Source organism: Daktulosphaira vitifoliae, unplaced genomic scaffold (genome assembly GCF_025091365.1).
Source record: "Daktulosphaira vitifoliae isolate Bord-2020 unplaced genomic scaffold, ASM2509136v1 Scaffold_5, whole genome shotgun sequence".
Taxonomy (NCBI): domain Eukaryota; kingdom Metazoa; phylum Arthropoda; class Insecta; order Hemiptera; family Phylloxeridae; genus Daktulosphaira; species Daktulosphaira vitifoliae.
In genome coordinates this window covers 10,733,480-10,752,031 of record NW_026099576.1, presented here as the reverse complement: position 1 = coordinate 10,752,031, position 18,552 = coordinate 10,733,480, and the positions used below count along the sequence as shown (strand labels likewise).

Below are 18,552 nucleotides of genomic sequence, written 5' to 3'. Positions count from 1 at the left end.
AGGTACAGAATTTTTAAGTTATTCATACATTAAGAACCACTAAAACTATTTGCAAAGATCGATATAAAAACATCAGCTCAATTCGTACACCATAATATTACTTGTTACACGGTGATTAAAAATGTAAATCCAGATGTTATAATTGCTTATTATAAAACAAAATATGTAAAAAATCGGATTAGCTGTTCGGACTTTTATCTGTGATGTTGTTAATTCTGATCAAAAATGACCTTGACAAAACTAATGTAGTTGAACGTTTGGATTGCGCCAAAGCAATCGTTCCGCCCAAAACATTTTTGGGATACCGGTACTGAGTTATATTTGGCTGTTGTACTTTGGCTAGTCATTGTTTTACCTCTTATAGCCAATCAATGGTTTGCATCGACTAACGGCGCACTATTCGCAGTACTTTGCAGACAAACAATGAACTCAAAGGTATTTATAGTCTACACTCACCCATTATAGCATTGCCGACGAACAGACTCAAGGTGACAGTCATGAAGGTGGTGAACCTCTGAAAAACAATAAAATAAAATCCATTACTGCGGTGATGCCGTTCGCGGCAAGGTTGCCGTTAATTATGAAACTTTCGTTCCCGGAAGACCTACGCGACTCTGCCCGTTATTACGGCGGCGTCAGATTCGTTTTAAAAAATCTTAATCGATTAATACACTTGCAAGTTGAAACGAATCGGTCGATTGTCAAGGATGAATGTATCATGGTTGTGTGTTATTAAAACGTTCACGTGCGTTTTATTCTACACGGATCAGCTTATTGATTACGAGCTACTACTACTTTTGTGATGCAACGGACAGAGCATTTGAGCAACATTTGAATAGTTGTTGCACGAAATCACCCGGTCGTACACGCGACGACGTTAACACTAAATGCATACTCACTTCCTTTCGGACTCCCGGGAAAATGATGAGGAAAGCGGCGAAAATCGTGCCGAACACCAAACAGGTGGTTATGATTTGCACGTCGCCCGTGACAGATGTGCGGTTGCTGTAACCGTAAAACACGGGCCCTCCGTCGCTTCTCAGCCACGTCATTCTGAAAAAATCGTATACAATTAAGTTCTGTAATGATTCTATATAAAAAAATAGCATTTATTGAAATAAATACAATGCAGTTTTGGAGAAAAAAAAACCAACTATTGGCTAAACGACTGTTAAAACCTACTGTTCGCCAAGTGGTCAAGCACGATTTAGAAAGTACATTTTTATGTTACCATAGTTAGTTACTTTATAGACTCTGGCTTTCAAATGAATAAGTATTATAGCTGTTATGTTACACTGAAATTGGAACTTCTGCGTAGGATTGCATAACGCTTAGTATTTACAGTGATCCAAATTAAGTTTTACAAAGTAATAATTATGTACGCCAGTATAATAATTGGAAACGTTTGTCGAGTATCAAACATTTTTCACGTTATCACTCCCTCTTTTTTAGAACAATTTCAAGCGTTTCTAATGTTTTTTTGTGCGTTCCGATTGCCATTTATGATACCACAAGGTTTTTCTTAAAAAAATCATTAAGCATTACACATATGTATATGATTTCCTTATTGTCCCACGTTCAACTTGTAGTCTTATCAAGAACTAACGAACAGTTTCAAAAAATGTTTACACGATCAATGTCACGAGTACGAACGCGTAGGTGTGTGTAAATATAGTACAGACGCTTTAAATTTTAAGTCAAATAATTGTCAAGTAGTTTATTTTAACTACTCCACAAATATTTTACAATAGTTGACATAAACCAATATTAGCGTTCTAATGAAAACCGTTCATATGGAAATGTTGAATTTTATCCAGTATAATTTAAAAATAATTAATAAGCGGTGCGAAAATTTTTATTTTTTTAGAGTAAACTCGTTTTTTTAATAAGGCGTTACCCAAGGTTGCCTTGACGGATTAGCGTTTACAATTTAATAAAAAATTGTCGGTTTGATATCATATAATTTACTATATCAGAGTACGTTCTAAGTAGTAATGACAATCTATTCAAGAAATACTTTTTTTTAGACTCTAATAAATTGATACACTTAGCTAGTAGTAAGTGTAATTAAATCTCTACTAATAAAAAAAATCATTGGCGTTTGTGTTGCATACGTCTGGAAACACTCCAAAATAAACATAATTTCATTTGAATAAATTATTCAGTAGAAAAATAACTATTATCAGATCGATCTCCCTTTGTTACGTATACATTTTAGAATAATGATTCTTTTATTATGATTAATTGTGCATAGACTTTCATGTAACCGAAGAAAATATTAATAATATGAACTATGCATGAATTTGACCAATAAAATATATTTGATGAATAACTTAATTATAAAACTAAAGTTTATTTTTGTATAATCTATTCGAAAAAGATAATTTGTACTTTAAAGCATAACACTATTATTATTGAAGTCTTATTTTTATATCGTAATCAATAAAATAAATTAAAAATTACATTATTTGGAATATTTCGATTTCTCATGGTCGTTATATTGCCAAGATAACACATCGATGCCCCCGGGCTAATGTGTGCAACGTAAATGTCTTAAGTAAATTATACTTGTCAAAAACTTTGAAGTTACATCAAATTATCTTGTTGCATAATGAAAAGAACTTATTGACTAAGTTACATATTGTACCGATAAAAAGTATTATTTAAAATTGTTTTTTTAACGGTTTTAGCTCATTAACTGAATACAAGAGTTTTAGTAACTAGTTAATTGTATCCACTTCATAAAAAATTTGAATAAAATCAATTAAAAACTAGCAAATCACCATTTCTGACCAAAAATGTTTCTCAGAAAGAAGAATTAATTTGATTTATGAGATTTTTCATACTATAATCATCAAAAAATATCATATAGCCATTCATTTTATTCGAAAAAACAAATTTATTGGAATATTTTGATAATTAATTGCTTAGTAAATTTCAATGAAATAACAGCCTAAAAATATTCTTAGTAATATGGATAGGCAATTATGTACAATTTTTCGAAACATTAAAAGTTGTTTTAACGCTCATTAAGATTATGAAAATTAACAAAGCGTTTGGTTTATATATATATATACATCTTATAAATATTATAATCTTGTAAATATTGTCTTGATATATTGGTTAAATAAATAAAGTTAATTAATCATGAATAGACTACTTTATAAGTGGGTCAGAGTCATAATTTAATATCAGCATTGAAATATAAAATATTTGATAAAAATAAATAGTCATTAACAATTTATAACATTAATTATAATGTTATTATATTTTTACTTCCCATGAATAATTATGAAGTTAGTCATTTGCATTTAAGTTCAATCTTAAAAGATTGAAAAATAAAGATTGTTAAAACAAGATTGTTTATGTTGTATTTTTGACAATATTTTCATCATTTAATTTTAAAAAATTGTTAGTTTAGTCAAGTACTTAAATTAAGAATAAATCATACGCAAAGCAATAACGTTATTAGGATCAGTAGACTAACATAGCTAGAGATATATCGGTGGGTAATTATTTCAAAAAAACATTTTTGTCAGTTACTTGTCAAGTGAAGAGAAAAAAAATCTTCTCAGAAGATCAAAAATATGGTGATTTAGCAAGCAAAATACTCATTGGGGATGTCCCTACCCTTACTTTTATCCAGGTTGAACCATTGTGTTTAGATATAGGAAAACAAAGTATCATTCGCAAATCTAGTTTTTAAAAGTAATGTAATTAATCATTATTGATTTACAAGTCCCAACTTTCTGAATCATTCATCTTTTTAGATAGCAAGAACCAAAATTTTCTTATCGATTTTTTATCTATCTATTCGATGTCACTAGAGTTGTGGGGAAGTAGAAAGAGCATAACAAAATTTCATTGTATAAAAATGTTTTATCTTATAGCAAATATCTTAGCAAGTAGGACGCCAATCTTCCTCTACCGAAATTCAATTCTGAATTAATTTTAAATAATAATATTTTATATTATAACAATAATATTTTTCTCTTTGTTTGGCTTTAAGTAAAAGTATGGATACCATAAATACTAATATAATCAATTTATATAAGGAGTGATTTTACATAATTTATTTATAATATATAGTTAGTTCATACAAAAAAAAAAAATATCGTGAGTGAAAATATATTGTAAAACGGAATACTCAATAATTATTTTTCATAAATTTAATCTAAAGTTGTCGGGTGGCTCCACTAAGTGTTTTTTCTCAATAATGTCATTGTTAATAAATTTGTTATAAAAATTATTTATTGTAAAACAGATTTGAAATATTAGCGTTAAAAACTGAGGTAAATTTTTAATATGACTTTCATACGATTTGCCAATTCGATTTTGCATCAATGAGATTCTATAGAGTAAAGTTATAATGCAACAAAAAACAGTGAATCTACGACATGTACACAGTAATACAATTTTTCATTAAGTAAAAAACTAAATAATTGTCCATTATTAAAAACTATGTGTAGCAAATTGCATCACATAGTTGCATATTGTAAAAATGACTATTTATTTTATGATATTTATAAATTTAGAAAAATGTTTACTTCTTACCAATTAATTAATTAATCAATTACGTTTTTATAAGTTACATAGTTCATATTATCTAGCTTATTAAGGTTTACTACATATTAAATTATCATTTTTATTGATCTTTTTGTATTCTTTACACTACGCTATTTCATGAAATCCAATAACATAACTAGGGGTTGCAGTTTGCCCTTTCCTGAATATATAAAAATTATAGTTATGTTCTATGAAAACACCTGATTAAGTCCTAAAATATATTCAATTAATTTTTAACTATTCTTCGATTTGCTAGTTTATATTTTCTTTATCTCAGTTATAGAATGCTAAACTTATGAGAGATTCTAATGAAATTCCTATATGTTAAAAACAAACGCCCCCCTAAAAAAAAATTCTGACTTGGTCACTGATGTAATTTTTAATACGTACAGAAAATTTATTTGTGTAGTTTTTTTAATTGTTTGAATAAAGTTCAATTTATACTTTTTGAGTTTTTACAATTTTCGAAAATTTCAGTGACATATGACGTTTTATTTAAATTTAAATCTCCTTAGCCTCTATTCGATCTGATTGGGGTCGGCTCTACCTTACAATGATTTGGTAGGAATTTTACATAACCTGTCGCTTGATGCGACATTATTATGTCTGAGAAAGCTAATAAGACAAATTGTGTGTCACTGTCAAAGTTCTTGTATTATCACCCATTTGGGAACCAATAGCAAACAGCGCAACATTAAAGCTAAGGTGGTGACTGGCAGAGTGGTCATTAATTCCCCACCTTTTTTTAATTTAGTTGTGAACACTTATTCAAATTTAACGTTTTTATACAAATATATTTTTAAAAATTAAATCAAAACTAAACTAAATCAATTTTTACCATAAGAGAATTAACAAACTAAGACTAGGATATAAAATAATTTTAATAAGATATAAATTGATCAACTCGGTAAAATATTGATTAATCAAACATTAAAGATAGGGGAGATCTGCTTAATATGATATATTGGCGATTTTGATAAAATTAAAAACTATTGCGAACCAAAGGCTCTTTAAATAAATAACTTAAACCTCTTACTAAAATTTAGAATAGTTTCCTCATTTTAACATTTATCATAAAATTTAACACCAAAATTATGTTTCATGAGTTACAACTTATTTTTAACAATTTATCTGGTAAAATGACATAGTAGTCACATTTTTAAAATTGTAAATTTTTGCTTAATTTATCAATTGATAGGCAAAATCTGTAATTAATACAATTAAAAATGAGCTATTAAAGTTTCAAAAGTTAATAAACAAGTTTCCCCTCCAAATTCTTCATTCAACAAAAAAAGTGTCGTATTAGGACAATTTTCCTACAATCACCTAAAATTTGTCGCAGCTATTTAATTTTTAAATATAAAATTTTCTTAATATCTTTAAGAAAGCGTTGAATTTTTAAAATGATAGTCGCCTCTTTTTGATAAAGATAAATTAACAAATGGTAATATAAAGTCATCAATTACCTGATCCTATAAAATTGACAATATCCAAGAAAGTTTTTGTCTCACGATGATAAAATTAATTTAAATTAAAAGAAACTTTTTAATAAATAAATTTAATAGATTAAAATTTTAACACTTCACATAACAAACTAATGGCTTAACATTAGCGTATCGAGTATGAATGTTTTACCGGCTACTGTTGATAACGTACAGCTTGGCATGATGGTCACTGAGTATTTTAACGCGCGCGACGATTGGATCCCGAGCGGATACTGATGAGGCTGACTCGGAGCAGCCGGTCTGAGGTTATAAAAAAAAAAAGTTAGTGATAATAATAATTGTCGAAATAATGAGGCGACTGCGGATATCGAGAAAAAAAACGTGTGAGCTATGTGGTAGGGAGCACTCAGATGGCAAGGTCACCGTAGACGACGTTGGCCTCTAATGTAAACGAAAAACATTACATATTTTTAATATATAATATTTCGATTTACATTAGTTGATGTCCTGCCACTTTACTTCCGAGCTTTCACTCGAACAAGACATAAGCACCTGAACATAACAACAGATGGATATTATCAATAGTAATGATCTAATTTGTGGAGGAGATTTATTAGCAAGGACGACAAGAATGATTAGGTACAAAGAACGAAATGTCCAAACAGGAAGTGTAGTGTGACGGAGCGAAAAAATAATAAACGATTGTCGATCAAATTCCTATGAACTAGTTACTTTTATTAATCACGACAAGGTTTATTATTGGTTTACTTCGTGAAATTGAGCGATAACTCATGAATCATTTATAATTAAAATAATTGTCAGGATTAACTATTAATAATTTCTGTTTTATATAAGTAAATTATTTACTGGAAGATCCCTCAACTACGCCTCATTAAATATATTTATAAATATAAGAATTATTTTTAATAATTATTATTTTAATAAAAATTGGTTATTTGTTGAGCTTCTCTACGGAAAAAATCAAATTTCTGCTACCACACCATATATCCTAAACTCTTATCAACATTTAATTTACAAAGGTTACTCGATTTTTTTTATATCAGCAGGTTAATCAAATTGAAAAAATGATTTTTACTAAATAAAAAATTGTACATTGTTTGACTTTCCACGTTTAAAGTTTAGGGCCGATCAGGAAAAGGTGTACTTATTTTTAAAAGACGATATATTTATTTAGCCGTTAATTGATAATTACTACCAGTTCATTACATGATAGGTTGCACAGTTTATCGTATTTCTTTGCAATGGTGCTGTTTATCAATATGCGACATGATAATGCTGCAGTTTTATTTTTAAAAAATAAATACGCTTTTTTTTGCTAACTATTAAATTTTAAACATCTGTACTCGTTGGAAATCAAATAATATAAACCGTAATAGTCATAACAAAATTATTAAAACTATATTGTTTATACAGTTTGCCTATAGAGAAATTTTAAAGAAACCAAAAAAATTTCTCAATATTATTTCTTTATTTTTATTAACAGATGTAAATCCTATTTTATATACAAATCATATTATAATGATAACAATGACAGGATACATAAAAATTACTGTCTACAATTTTACAATTACTGTAATTCAATTTTGCATTATAAACATGATATAAGTATTACATATTCTATCCATTTAAGTTTTTAAGTCAAATATTTGAAGAATATTCTTACGATATAGATGAGGTTTTATGAAATATTACATTTATATGATATATAGCGAATATATAATAAAAATTGATCACTTGCGGCTGATATTATTTAAAACTATATTAAACTAGCTATATTAAAAATACTATTAATTTAAAACTAGAAATAAATGACGAATATTTTTGTTTCTTATGGACTTAATCTGAGTTGCTATGGATTAGAGTTTTGATTTCCCAAATAAAAATAGCGTATTCAAGATATGAGATTTAACAAGAGAGGAATAGACATTTGAATGTGATTCGATCATTAAATATAAGACAGCTCCATCTAACTGCACCAATTACTTAAAGGTTTTTTTTTGTTATTTCCAATATATGTATGTTTAAAAGTTTAGAATCAAAAATTACTCAAAGATATTTTATCGCAAGTTCAATATAAATTTTAATGATTTAAATTTCAGTTAAATGTTATTTAGTTGCATTTTTTAGAGAAAGAAATAATGCTACACTTATTTATTCCATTAGAGTTGAATTAATCGTATATATTATAAAAATCGATTTTATTATTTTTGCCATGAAAAATATGTTGCTAAACCATAAGGAAATTTTTCAATATTTTTATTTTTTAACTAGTTAAGTGTTTCATGATATATGAATCACTCTGTAGATGTTAATGGTATTTTTTGTGATTTTAAACAGCTATTATATTTTCAATATTTTTGTTAGTAAATTATAGGTTTTAAGTTATAATAAATTGCAGTTTCTGTTAAAAATAACTATTCACACAATTTTTTACATAATTCTGGGATTTTAAGTAAATTTCAAAAATATTTTTGTATGTTATATCTTATATGATATATATTTTTATATTATTAAATATTGATGTTGATCGGATACCCGCATAGTGGATAGTTTGCTCATATTATTGCATTTCTCCCTACACCATAATTATATAATATATTAACATATTATGTTAAAAACCACAATGCTTTGAATAGAATGAAAAAAACTCAAGTTCATTGTACCTACACGTCATTTCACATGTTTCGTATGCAAAGATATAATTATTAACAATTCCTCATGTAAAAAAACGTTTATAACATTATTTAGACAGTATGAAACTGTAAAAAAAAAAAATAATAAGTGCTCTACAATTCTACAAAAATTTGTTGTGAAGTGGGAAACTGCACATGTAGGAGGGCCCAAAGCTTATGCCCAGCTCTTATGATAAAATTATAATGTCTTTATTTAATCAGTTATAATTTAAAAAATTACAATATTTGTTTTATCTTATTTAATCCCCACATCTATATATGCATATAGTCTGGATTTACACTTCGTAATTTGTAGCATCATTTATTTTTTTTAGGACTGGTAAACTTTTAAACGGGTCACTTCACACTTAAAATTTTTCATTATTGCTAATTTTATTTTGCAAATTATCAGCATATTTTAAAGAAAAAATATTAACTTTTCATGGATCACTAAAAATCAGGGCCACTGTCCACTTTGGTATTTCCCGAATTACCTCCCTACATACAATTAAATACTCTTTTTGACGAAAAAAGTTTTATTATGCTTAAAAAGATAGTACCACTGCATATTATGATGCAATTATATTATCTTATTGTTGATTGTTATGACTAGATGGAAATCCTGCAACCTTTTTAACCATAGGTCAGGTTTTTCCCCGTTATTCATCGTATTTAATGTTCCTTTAACATATGTGTAAACATTTTTGCACAAAAACTATTTAAATAATTGTAATTATAACTGAACTCAATGTTATCTTATTGAATACATGTGAATACAATAAACGCGTATAAACCCGACGGCCAGCCATGTGATCGTGGAAACCCGACCGCTCATAATATATGAAATTATAGATGAATAGATTTAATCCATGAATGATATTATAGTATGGTCTTTATTCAATCACATTTGTAAAACAAAACATAAATTATGTGTGTGTGACGCGTTTTCAATTTTCCAATTATTTTTTTAAGTTCGAAATCTGATAATGTTAAACAAGTGAAAATTTAGTAATTGATGGGCTTGGTGCAATAACCACTACAAGTCCATATTTTAAAAATATTTTAGGATAAGCAATTTTATTAACATTTTTTTATTAAAGACAATGGTAACATGTGTTTTCTAAATTAAATATCTCTACAAATAAGAAATTTTTATTTATCTATAGAAATATAGAATTTGTTTTTGTACTGATTAACGCAGAAAAATCAAGTTTATTCAAAATTAACAAAAAGTTATTTTCTGAAAAGTTGGATTTATCTGTTTGTTGCGCCATGCCCTTCAATTTCATTATAGTGGGAACATTTAGTAAATAATTTGTCAATATTTTTAAAAGCAGACTCTATGATTATATTACCCACAAATATTTAAACAATTATTTACAGTGTAACAAATATTTGAAACAGAAATGGAAACTAGAGTTGTTTATTAGTATTTTCTATTCTCTTTATAAAAAATTCATTATGCAAAAGTATTGTTAATATCTAAAACAATTTTATTTTTTTATTATTTTAGTTTTCTCTAAATTTTTTTAATTTATTGAACTATTTATACATATTAATACAGTGTATAAGTAATGCGTAATTGCAAAATACAATTTTAAATCGATACTTAAGGATAAATGTGATTAAATAACTAGTGTATGTATTCAAAGCGTTTAGTATAGTCAGGATATACTGATATGTATGTTATTTAATACAAGTGTGATAAATTTAATATTAGTAGCAAGGTCATTAAACATTTTTATCTTAACGAGTGCATGGTCTTGGTTATACGAAAGATCTGTAATCAAATACATCTAATTAAAACTATTTTGCTGTAGACACGCCGTTTTCCATAAAATGACATGTATAATTAACAAGAATGAAAATAAAAAAACTTGGGCCATATAATGTATGTATTATAATGAAATTGTCCACAGTTTTGCAGTTATTTTTGAAAAAATATAATGTCGGTTTGATTAACTTTTTAGAAAAAATGCATTTTTAAATTTACGTGCGAGTTAATATAAAGCAATATTTTCATCGTTGTTTTACGTTACAATTGTGTTATGTTCAATGATATTTAACGTTTATTGATTTAACATAATTTAGTTTTTTGTTCTTTGATTACGTTTTGAAAAAAATGTTCATTTTAAACGTTATAATTACGTCATTCATCACGTAAACTTGTTCTTGTTAAAATTGACTTATAGGTTTAAAGTATATCTGAAACCTCAATCTTATGACCTATTAAATTTAAAAAAGGCTATCAAACTATTTATATTCATTTTTTTTCACTAACTTATTCTTTTTGTAATCGACGATTGACATACAGTGAAACACAGATCACTTCACTCTTTCCATCACCAAAATATACTAAATAGCCTTTGGATCGACCGATTTTACATCTTTCCTGATTTGGTTCTCCCATCATTGTTATTGTCGCCCAAAAGCTTTCTTTGATTTCTGTATTATCCACATGACACATTTGTACATTACCACTGGGCGAAAGGTATAGGTAACAATATAGCTGTTTTTTAAGGTTATTCGATATTTTTCTCGCCTTTAACAATCTATTTAGCCTTCAATTACCTATTTATAACCGGCTTAAAGTCTCGCTTTTATTTTTATAAGATCATCGTTTTTAAATGTTGATATCGATTCTAGATATTTGAACTCTTACAATCTCTAAAATACATACTGCTCAACTTATAAATGTGGATGAACAAGATTAACCACTTCTCCTCTCTGCAATATCTTATACTCAGTTTTTTAAGCATTTATTTCTATCTCTTTTGACTGTGTCTTCCGATGTTTAATGCTGGTGAAATATTAAAAGTCTATTAGGTTCCATTAAATACATCATTTGAAGTAACACATTTACTATTCAAAGTTTGAATTAAATAATATGTGCAATAAAAAATTTAAATTACATCTTAATTTTTAAGTTATATATTATATAAAACAAATTTTAAAATGCACATTTGAAACAAAAAAAAAACAGTAAAATCACAAGGACATTGAAATAAGTAAAGAACCAGAATGATAGAATCCCAGTCAGAAATTAAAAATTAGTCAACTTGTGGCTAAGTTAAAAGTGATGATGATTGAATATCAGAGTACTTACGATATCACTAAATAGATTTCAATAAAAATATTTCGAACAGCATGAAAAAATAATTTTTCAATAATTTATATTTAATATGTTTTAATAAAGAAAAAATAGATTATATACAGTATTTTTCTTGTTTTTATATAAAATAATGTATTATATTTGTTTTAATAATTATTAAAACAAATATAGCAATTATAATTTCTATATTATAGTGATTTTAATGTAAAACAATTAAGTTTCGAGGGTTAATGTATTTAGAATGTTTTTACAATACATAATTTATCATAAAAATTAAACCATGACAAAGATATTCTGTACGTGTATAGATATACAATATAATTATTCTAATAAATAGTTGTTTTAATTGATTAATGAGTATCTTGGCTTTAAAAATATTGAATCTTCGAAAACACATTTTTCCAAAAATCCAGACCGTCTTTTATTCAGTACAGGTTATATGTTAATTTTTCTAAATTAAACAAGATACGCGGAACGGTTTCGCCAACATCCTGGTGAATAGGTGTATACCTACACTTGCATACCATGGCGTATGTACATTTTAAAAAAATGTGTGGGAGATCGCAGAACTACTATGTGTTATGACTATATGTCATATATCTACTTTAAATCATGTTCTCCATTTTAAATCATATGCTAGACTTTAAACTTTTACCGGGACTGTAATAAATCATAGTAATATTTTATTGCTCTCAGCACTTAAAACATTAAAAAATTATAATGAATTTATAATTAAACGTTAGCCAATGTACACTATGTATGGCGCCGTCAAACCAACTCGTACAATCCCACTTTCCCTTTAGTACAACTGCTGCTAATAAACAACATAACTAACTGATATCATCAACCTATGATAATAAAAAGTCAGAATATCTTCAATTCATTTAGTGCTAATATCTATAAATTAGGGGTTTTTTCTCAGTTAAACAATTGTGATTACTAATGTTGATGGTCTATCATTAATTTACTACGTCATGTCATCGTCGAGTTGGTACTCTCTTTTTGAATAAATTTATGTTAAGATAATTTACTATAGTATGCGTTACTTAGAATTTTGTAACAACAGTGTATTTTATGAATCGTGTCCAATGAATTTTGTTCTTTTTTTTGTATTGCAATTTTTTTTTACTGTAATACTCATTTTACACAATACCGCGACCATTCCCATATGACTATTACATGTTTTTTGTTATCCATGTAAGTAATTACTGACGATAATTGCACATTATAATAATTTTACAGTTAACAAAATATTATGCATTTAAACAAATAATAATAATACACATTACTATAGTTTTTATTACATTCCAACAAGACGACTACTGTCATTGACCATAATCGTTGCATCATAGCTCATGTTTAGCCGAGGGGATAGATAGCTGTTAGGGTCAATATTGATCGTCATCTTTGGCGTGAACCTCTCTTGAAGAAAAACCGCATGATAAATATTTAACTTTTATGATTTTTAATTATTTAAGTTGTAACTTTGTAGAAACATAAGGTTTTGTTATAACAGTGTCCGCGTATACCGCACGGCCAAATTATTGTGATAATTATCCTTGGTCACGGATACTGCAACTTGTTCATAAAAAAACTAGTAAAAGCTGAAAAAATACACGCCGAAGAACGCCAAGGTTAGCTACATATTCTATCTTCGTACTACATAGAAATGCATACGTTACATTATATCTCATCGCGCATCGCTTACAGCTGGGTGAAGGCCTACTGACCCTTGGTACGCAATAGAATAATTATAAATATTACTATTTTAACTGAGCATCGGTACACGCAATTATTACATTACGTACATATTAACACAATGGCTACTGAAGTTTTGTTGGTTCTTATATGGCGTTGAGGAAACTATACGTAAAGGTCGTATGGAATTTCCGGTGAAATGAATACAGGAAAGAAATTAGATCACATAAAACGACCTTCGCCTTTCCATTGTTCCATTGTAATAGACTTTAGTTATATTTAATGCGGATTACGCGCACCTTCGAGGTTTGAGCAATTGATTAATTTGTCGTGACCAATAAAAGTTTAAAATAAAGATTCAAATGAATTATTATGCATTATAATTAAACATGTATATGAACGTTATGCAATCTAACGGGTTTTCAAGTTAGCAATTGATGAATGATTTTTTAATTTTTATAGTCGTTTGAAAATGGCCCAAATGCTATACACTTGTACATATTCTCGAGGTTTAACTGTGTATTAGGTAATTATACACAATTTTCTACTTAAATAAACAAATATATATTTAATTTATGACAGTTAAATTAATTTAATAAATTCCTAGCAAAGTTTTTTTCTTCTTTTGATTATACTAATTATTAAAAGTAATAAGTCAAATTTTTATCGAAGATATTGTAGTGAATAAATGCTATTAACGTTAGAGAATTTTTTGGATATTTATTGTCACAAAAAAATGATTATCCATTTCTACCACTTGAAATCCTACTAATACAAGATAACTGGTTTAATCTACACAGTTGTTATGATCAAGATAATTATTAAAAAAAAAGTTGATTTATTAAATAACGTTCCATTTTAATTTTAATTGTTTCATAAATTTAAAGATTTCAGTCAAGACATGTAAAATCCATACTAACAAGGAAAGTACACGATTATTACTACAACGCTATACTCTTCCCTACTTATATACTTCAGTAGCGAGGATAGTAAAAACATTACAATTCCTCAAAAGCAAATATCTAATTGTGGAACAAAATATACAAATATTTAGATTTCATATTTTCGACTCTTGTGCACACATAGTGAATGTAAATCTAAAGTTAGTTTTCGAGTAGTAGCATATTTACATACTGATTTATTTATTTGTTTAGTATACTATCACTTGACGTATATTCGCAAATTTGATTAGGTGTTTTTTTTTATGCAAATTCTGAATAAAAATTATCATGATTTGATATTATTGTTGTAAATATATTATTGTACTACATATTATAGTACATGTGCAGTTATTTGAAAATAACCCGATAAAATAATTAGCGCTAATTATGACATAAAAAACGAAGCCATCATACTATATGTTATAACTGAGTAATAAACGTCATTTATTCAACGAGGAAGTATCACATAATTGAACTTGTTGATAGTCATTTATTGATAAATTGACATACCTGTGTAAATGTACTTTTATCTGAGCCACAAAAGACTGTTCTTCTGATTTTATTAAAAATTAATGCGAAAAATTGTTTTGCTTTCGCAGGCCCATAAGGCCCATTGCAACTTTCCCAAAGGGTAAGTTTTTATTAACCATTCATATTCTGAGACGGTTGGTTAGTTCGTCACCGGAGGAAGAGTTCGATTACCAAATTGATCATTTGCTCAGCAATTGAAGCTACTAGTGACAAAGTTTTGAACTCGAGATAGTGCGTGTCAAGTATAGTGCTGCGATACCGAATTGGTCACACCAATGCGAGAAAATATGCTTAAAAAGTCTTAAAGTCTTAAAAAGATAAGCTAATTAAAAAGACTTCAACGCTAGCACATGATAGTAAATAATACACCGATATACGGGGAAGAAATACAGTCCACAAATATTTTTATTGTTATATCAGTCATATTTTTGTTAATGAAATAAAATATTTGTTTGGTTGATAATTTTTTTATTGTACTAACATATATCTTTGTTGGCTACATAGTAACAATAACTTTGTTGATTTTAATAAAGTTTTTTTTTTTTAGTGTACACTTTTTTACTGATTTAATTTGTATTTACATACTTATAAGTAATATTATATGTTTAAAAAATTTTATGGTGAGTCTATTTTTCAAATGTCCATTTAAAGAGAATGTTTATGAATTTTATGGGCTGTAGCCCATAAAAAATTGATCTGTCTCTTATATATGCGTTTGGAATTGATAAGGTTTCGATTGCGACAATTAATAAAATATGATCGCGTGCAGTACCCCAATAGAGTACATAGACTTCAGTAGAATAAATGACTACGTGTTCTGTTTAAGGGAAACAAATAAAAACGTCACGTGATTACGTCTATACGTGTATAAAACTAATCACAGTAACGAAAATATCACGATAAACCTTCGTGCGCGCCAAAATTTAAGAATATCGTGAACGAACGAGTAATTTAGAATAATTTTTTTTACCGCGTTGGTCGGCCGATAACTCTAGTAATATGTATCAATACATTCATGACGAAAGCACTCGATATGCCTAATGGATTGTCGAGATCCTTGTCGTCGTATAGGAGTGTTCGGACTGAACATCTGATAAAAATTGATTCGGTTATGTTACGATTAAAAAATAGTTTGACTTACGTAATTTAATTACACTTAATAGAATTAGGTACCGAGGCGTATGAAAAAATGCATTTTTATTATAGCGCAGTATTGGTGTGATATCACTGCAGACTATTGCGTGACTTGATAATGGGCGCGTAAATCGTGAAGCACGCAATTTTAAACGGTCGTACGTTGTTCTTATGGAACACGAGTGTACATAGTTAGTTGGCTGTTATAGGCCGTCTATGATTACAACGACGACAAGTGTAAAGAGTTTCAATCGCCAAGTTCGTCACGAAACCGAATTATTATTATCTTCAGTACGTTCGCGATTGTTATGCAAATATCAGCTGCTGTAAAATGTTATTGCCCCGACTTTTCGTTTTTTAGACTCAATGTGCGTACCAGTCAACGGACGGACGTTGGGCTTCAGACCGAATCAATTGCTGCGTATATTTTGACAAATAGGGAAATACTAAAATCAACACATGTCGGGTTTCATTTACTCTTGACCTTTCGGATAACGCGCCGAACCTTCCAAAATAAATTATAATTAATCAAAATTTCATGACAACTTTAACTCATGTTATTCAGCAGTATGTGATAAATATATTTTTATTGAAAATTCTTAGTCATAAATTATTTTGAAGATTTTCATTTATCGAGAAATACCTTTTTTTTAAAAAATGATTTGATGATTTACAAAACCGTCAACGTCCGATAACCATAAATTTTTATTTTATTATTTTACGTAAGAATGCCTGTGGGAAGGACGGTCAGAGTTGGAATTACATTATCAAGTACACTGTGTTATTTGCATTATTATGTGTATTATTATTATATTAGTATGATGCATATTACGCGGTTATTTTCTTATTATGAGTACATTAACAATTTTAATATATCTGTCTTTTAGTTCAGTAGTTAGAGACGGTGAAATAATCATTTTACACTTCCAATTCTATTTTGCAAAAAAAAAAAATCAGAAATCTCATTTTAATAAAATTTTATGTTATGTATAGTTTTTAAGTAGTTGATTCAATAATTGTGTTAAATATATTCACAAGAGGTATAGTTTATAAAAAGAATTAAATTTATTTTTGTTTAAGTATAGCATGAGCTTAAATCAAAAGTCAATGCTTTAAAACGAATGAAACAAGTCAATTTATACGGTTGTATAAAAAAAACTCAATCAATGTATGATTAATGATGTAGACTTTTACATTTTTGGCATATGTGAGCTTAAATTATATATATTTTTTAATGATTTATTTTATATTAGTCAGATATTTTGAGTGTTCGATTGTCGGCACTTACTAAAAAAACACAATCAAATTTAATTAAGAGATGACCATGAGGTCACCTCTAAAAATATACTAGATATGCCAAAANTAATAAAATTTTATGTTATGTATAGTTTTCAAGTAGTTGATTCAATAATTGTGTTAAATATATTCACAAGAGGTATAGTTTATAGAAAGAAGTAAATTTATTTTTGTTGAAGTATAGCATGAGCTTAAATCAAAAGTCAATGCTTTAAAATGAATGAAACAAGTCAATTTATACGGTTGTATAAAAAAAAACTCAATCAATGTATGATTAATGATGTAGACTTTTACATTTTTGGCATAAATTATATATATATTTTAATGATTTATTTTATATTAGTCAGATATTTTGAGTGTTCGATTGTTGGCACTTACTAAAAAAACACAATCAAATTTAATTAAGAGATGACCATGAGGTCACCTCTAAAAATATACTAGATATGCCAAAAATATGACATAATGTATACATTTTTAGTTTAACTATATCTTTGTTAATACATTAAAACAATCATGTGATACTATCGTTTTCCTTAACTAACCTCTTAGTATGGTTGTTGACAAAACCAGAATGGTTTATTGTCTCATAGTGGTCTACCAAGAAGAAAACAGTTAACATTCAGTTTCAGTGTATGGTACTTACTTAATGGAAATATGTTTTTCGCTATGATCTTAAAACGCAGTCTAATCCGGAATTTGGGAGGCTCTGCCATCTGCAGAAGTTTACTGACCCGAGCCATGTCATTACGAACGTGAGACGACGCGTCGTCGAGCACTTATACTCTCTTGACAGTTTGCTGAATCGTGTTTAAACAAAATTAAAAAGCCACACTTAGAGTACCACAAAGAATCCTTAAATCGTGTTCGCGTACACCACTTGCCGGCTCGTGAATCACCGGAACACTGCGGCGACGATAGACCGGGAAGTAATGACGAAAGGCGGACTGCACTCTCTAACGGTTGGTGAAAGTGGTCTGCTAGCAGATGTTTAGGACGTAATTGCACGTTATGCCGTACATATTATGTTATGATGTGATAACAGGACACTTGCTTTCAGTTGGCATACTGTACTTAAAGTATTAACATTTTGGTTTTTGCAATGTTACAATTGATAAGTCTATACATCGCATTAATAA

At 28.1% G+C, this 18,552-nt stretch overlaps 1 protein-coding gene across 2 annotated transcripts in view; it reads right to left on the bottom strand.

Moving 5' to 3' along the window:
* The window catches only part of LOC126907057 (dual oxidase maturation factor 1), a 28,130-nt gene extending 9,801 nt beyond the window's left edge, over positions 1-18,329 (bottom strand). Inside the window, exons 1-3 of one of the 2 annotated variants that reach the window (XM_050688077.1) lie at positions 18,060-18,329; positions 900-1,053; positions 457-514 (exon numbers count right to left, since the gene is read on the bottom strand). In XM_050688077.1, the coding sequence (XP_050544034.1) occupies positions 457-514; positions 900-1,052 (211 nt within the window). In that variant the 5' untranslated portion in view covers position 1,053; positions 18,060-18,329. Of the gene's footprint in view, positions 1-456; positions 515-899; positions 1,054-6,032; positions 6,306-18,059 lie in introns of those variants that run through there. The other variant, XM_050688076.1, reaches the window with a different exon arrangement.
* Positions 18,330-18,552: the final 223 nt, after the last annotated feature.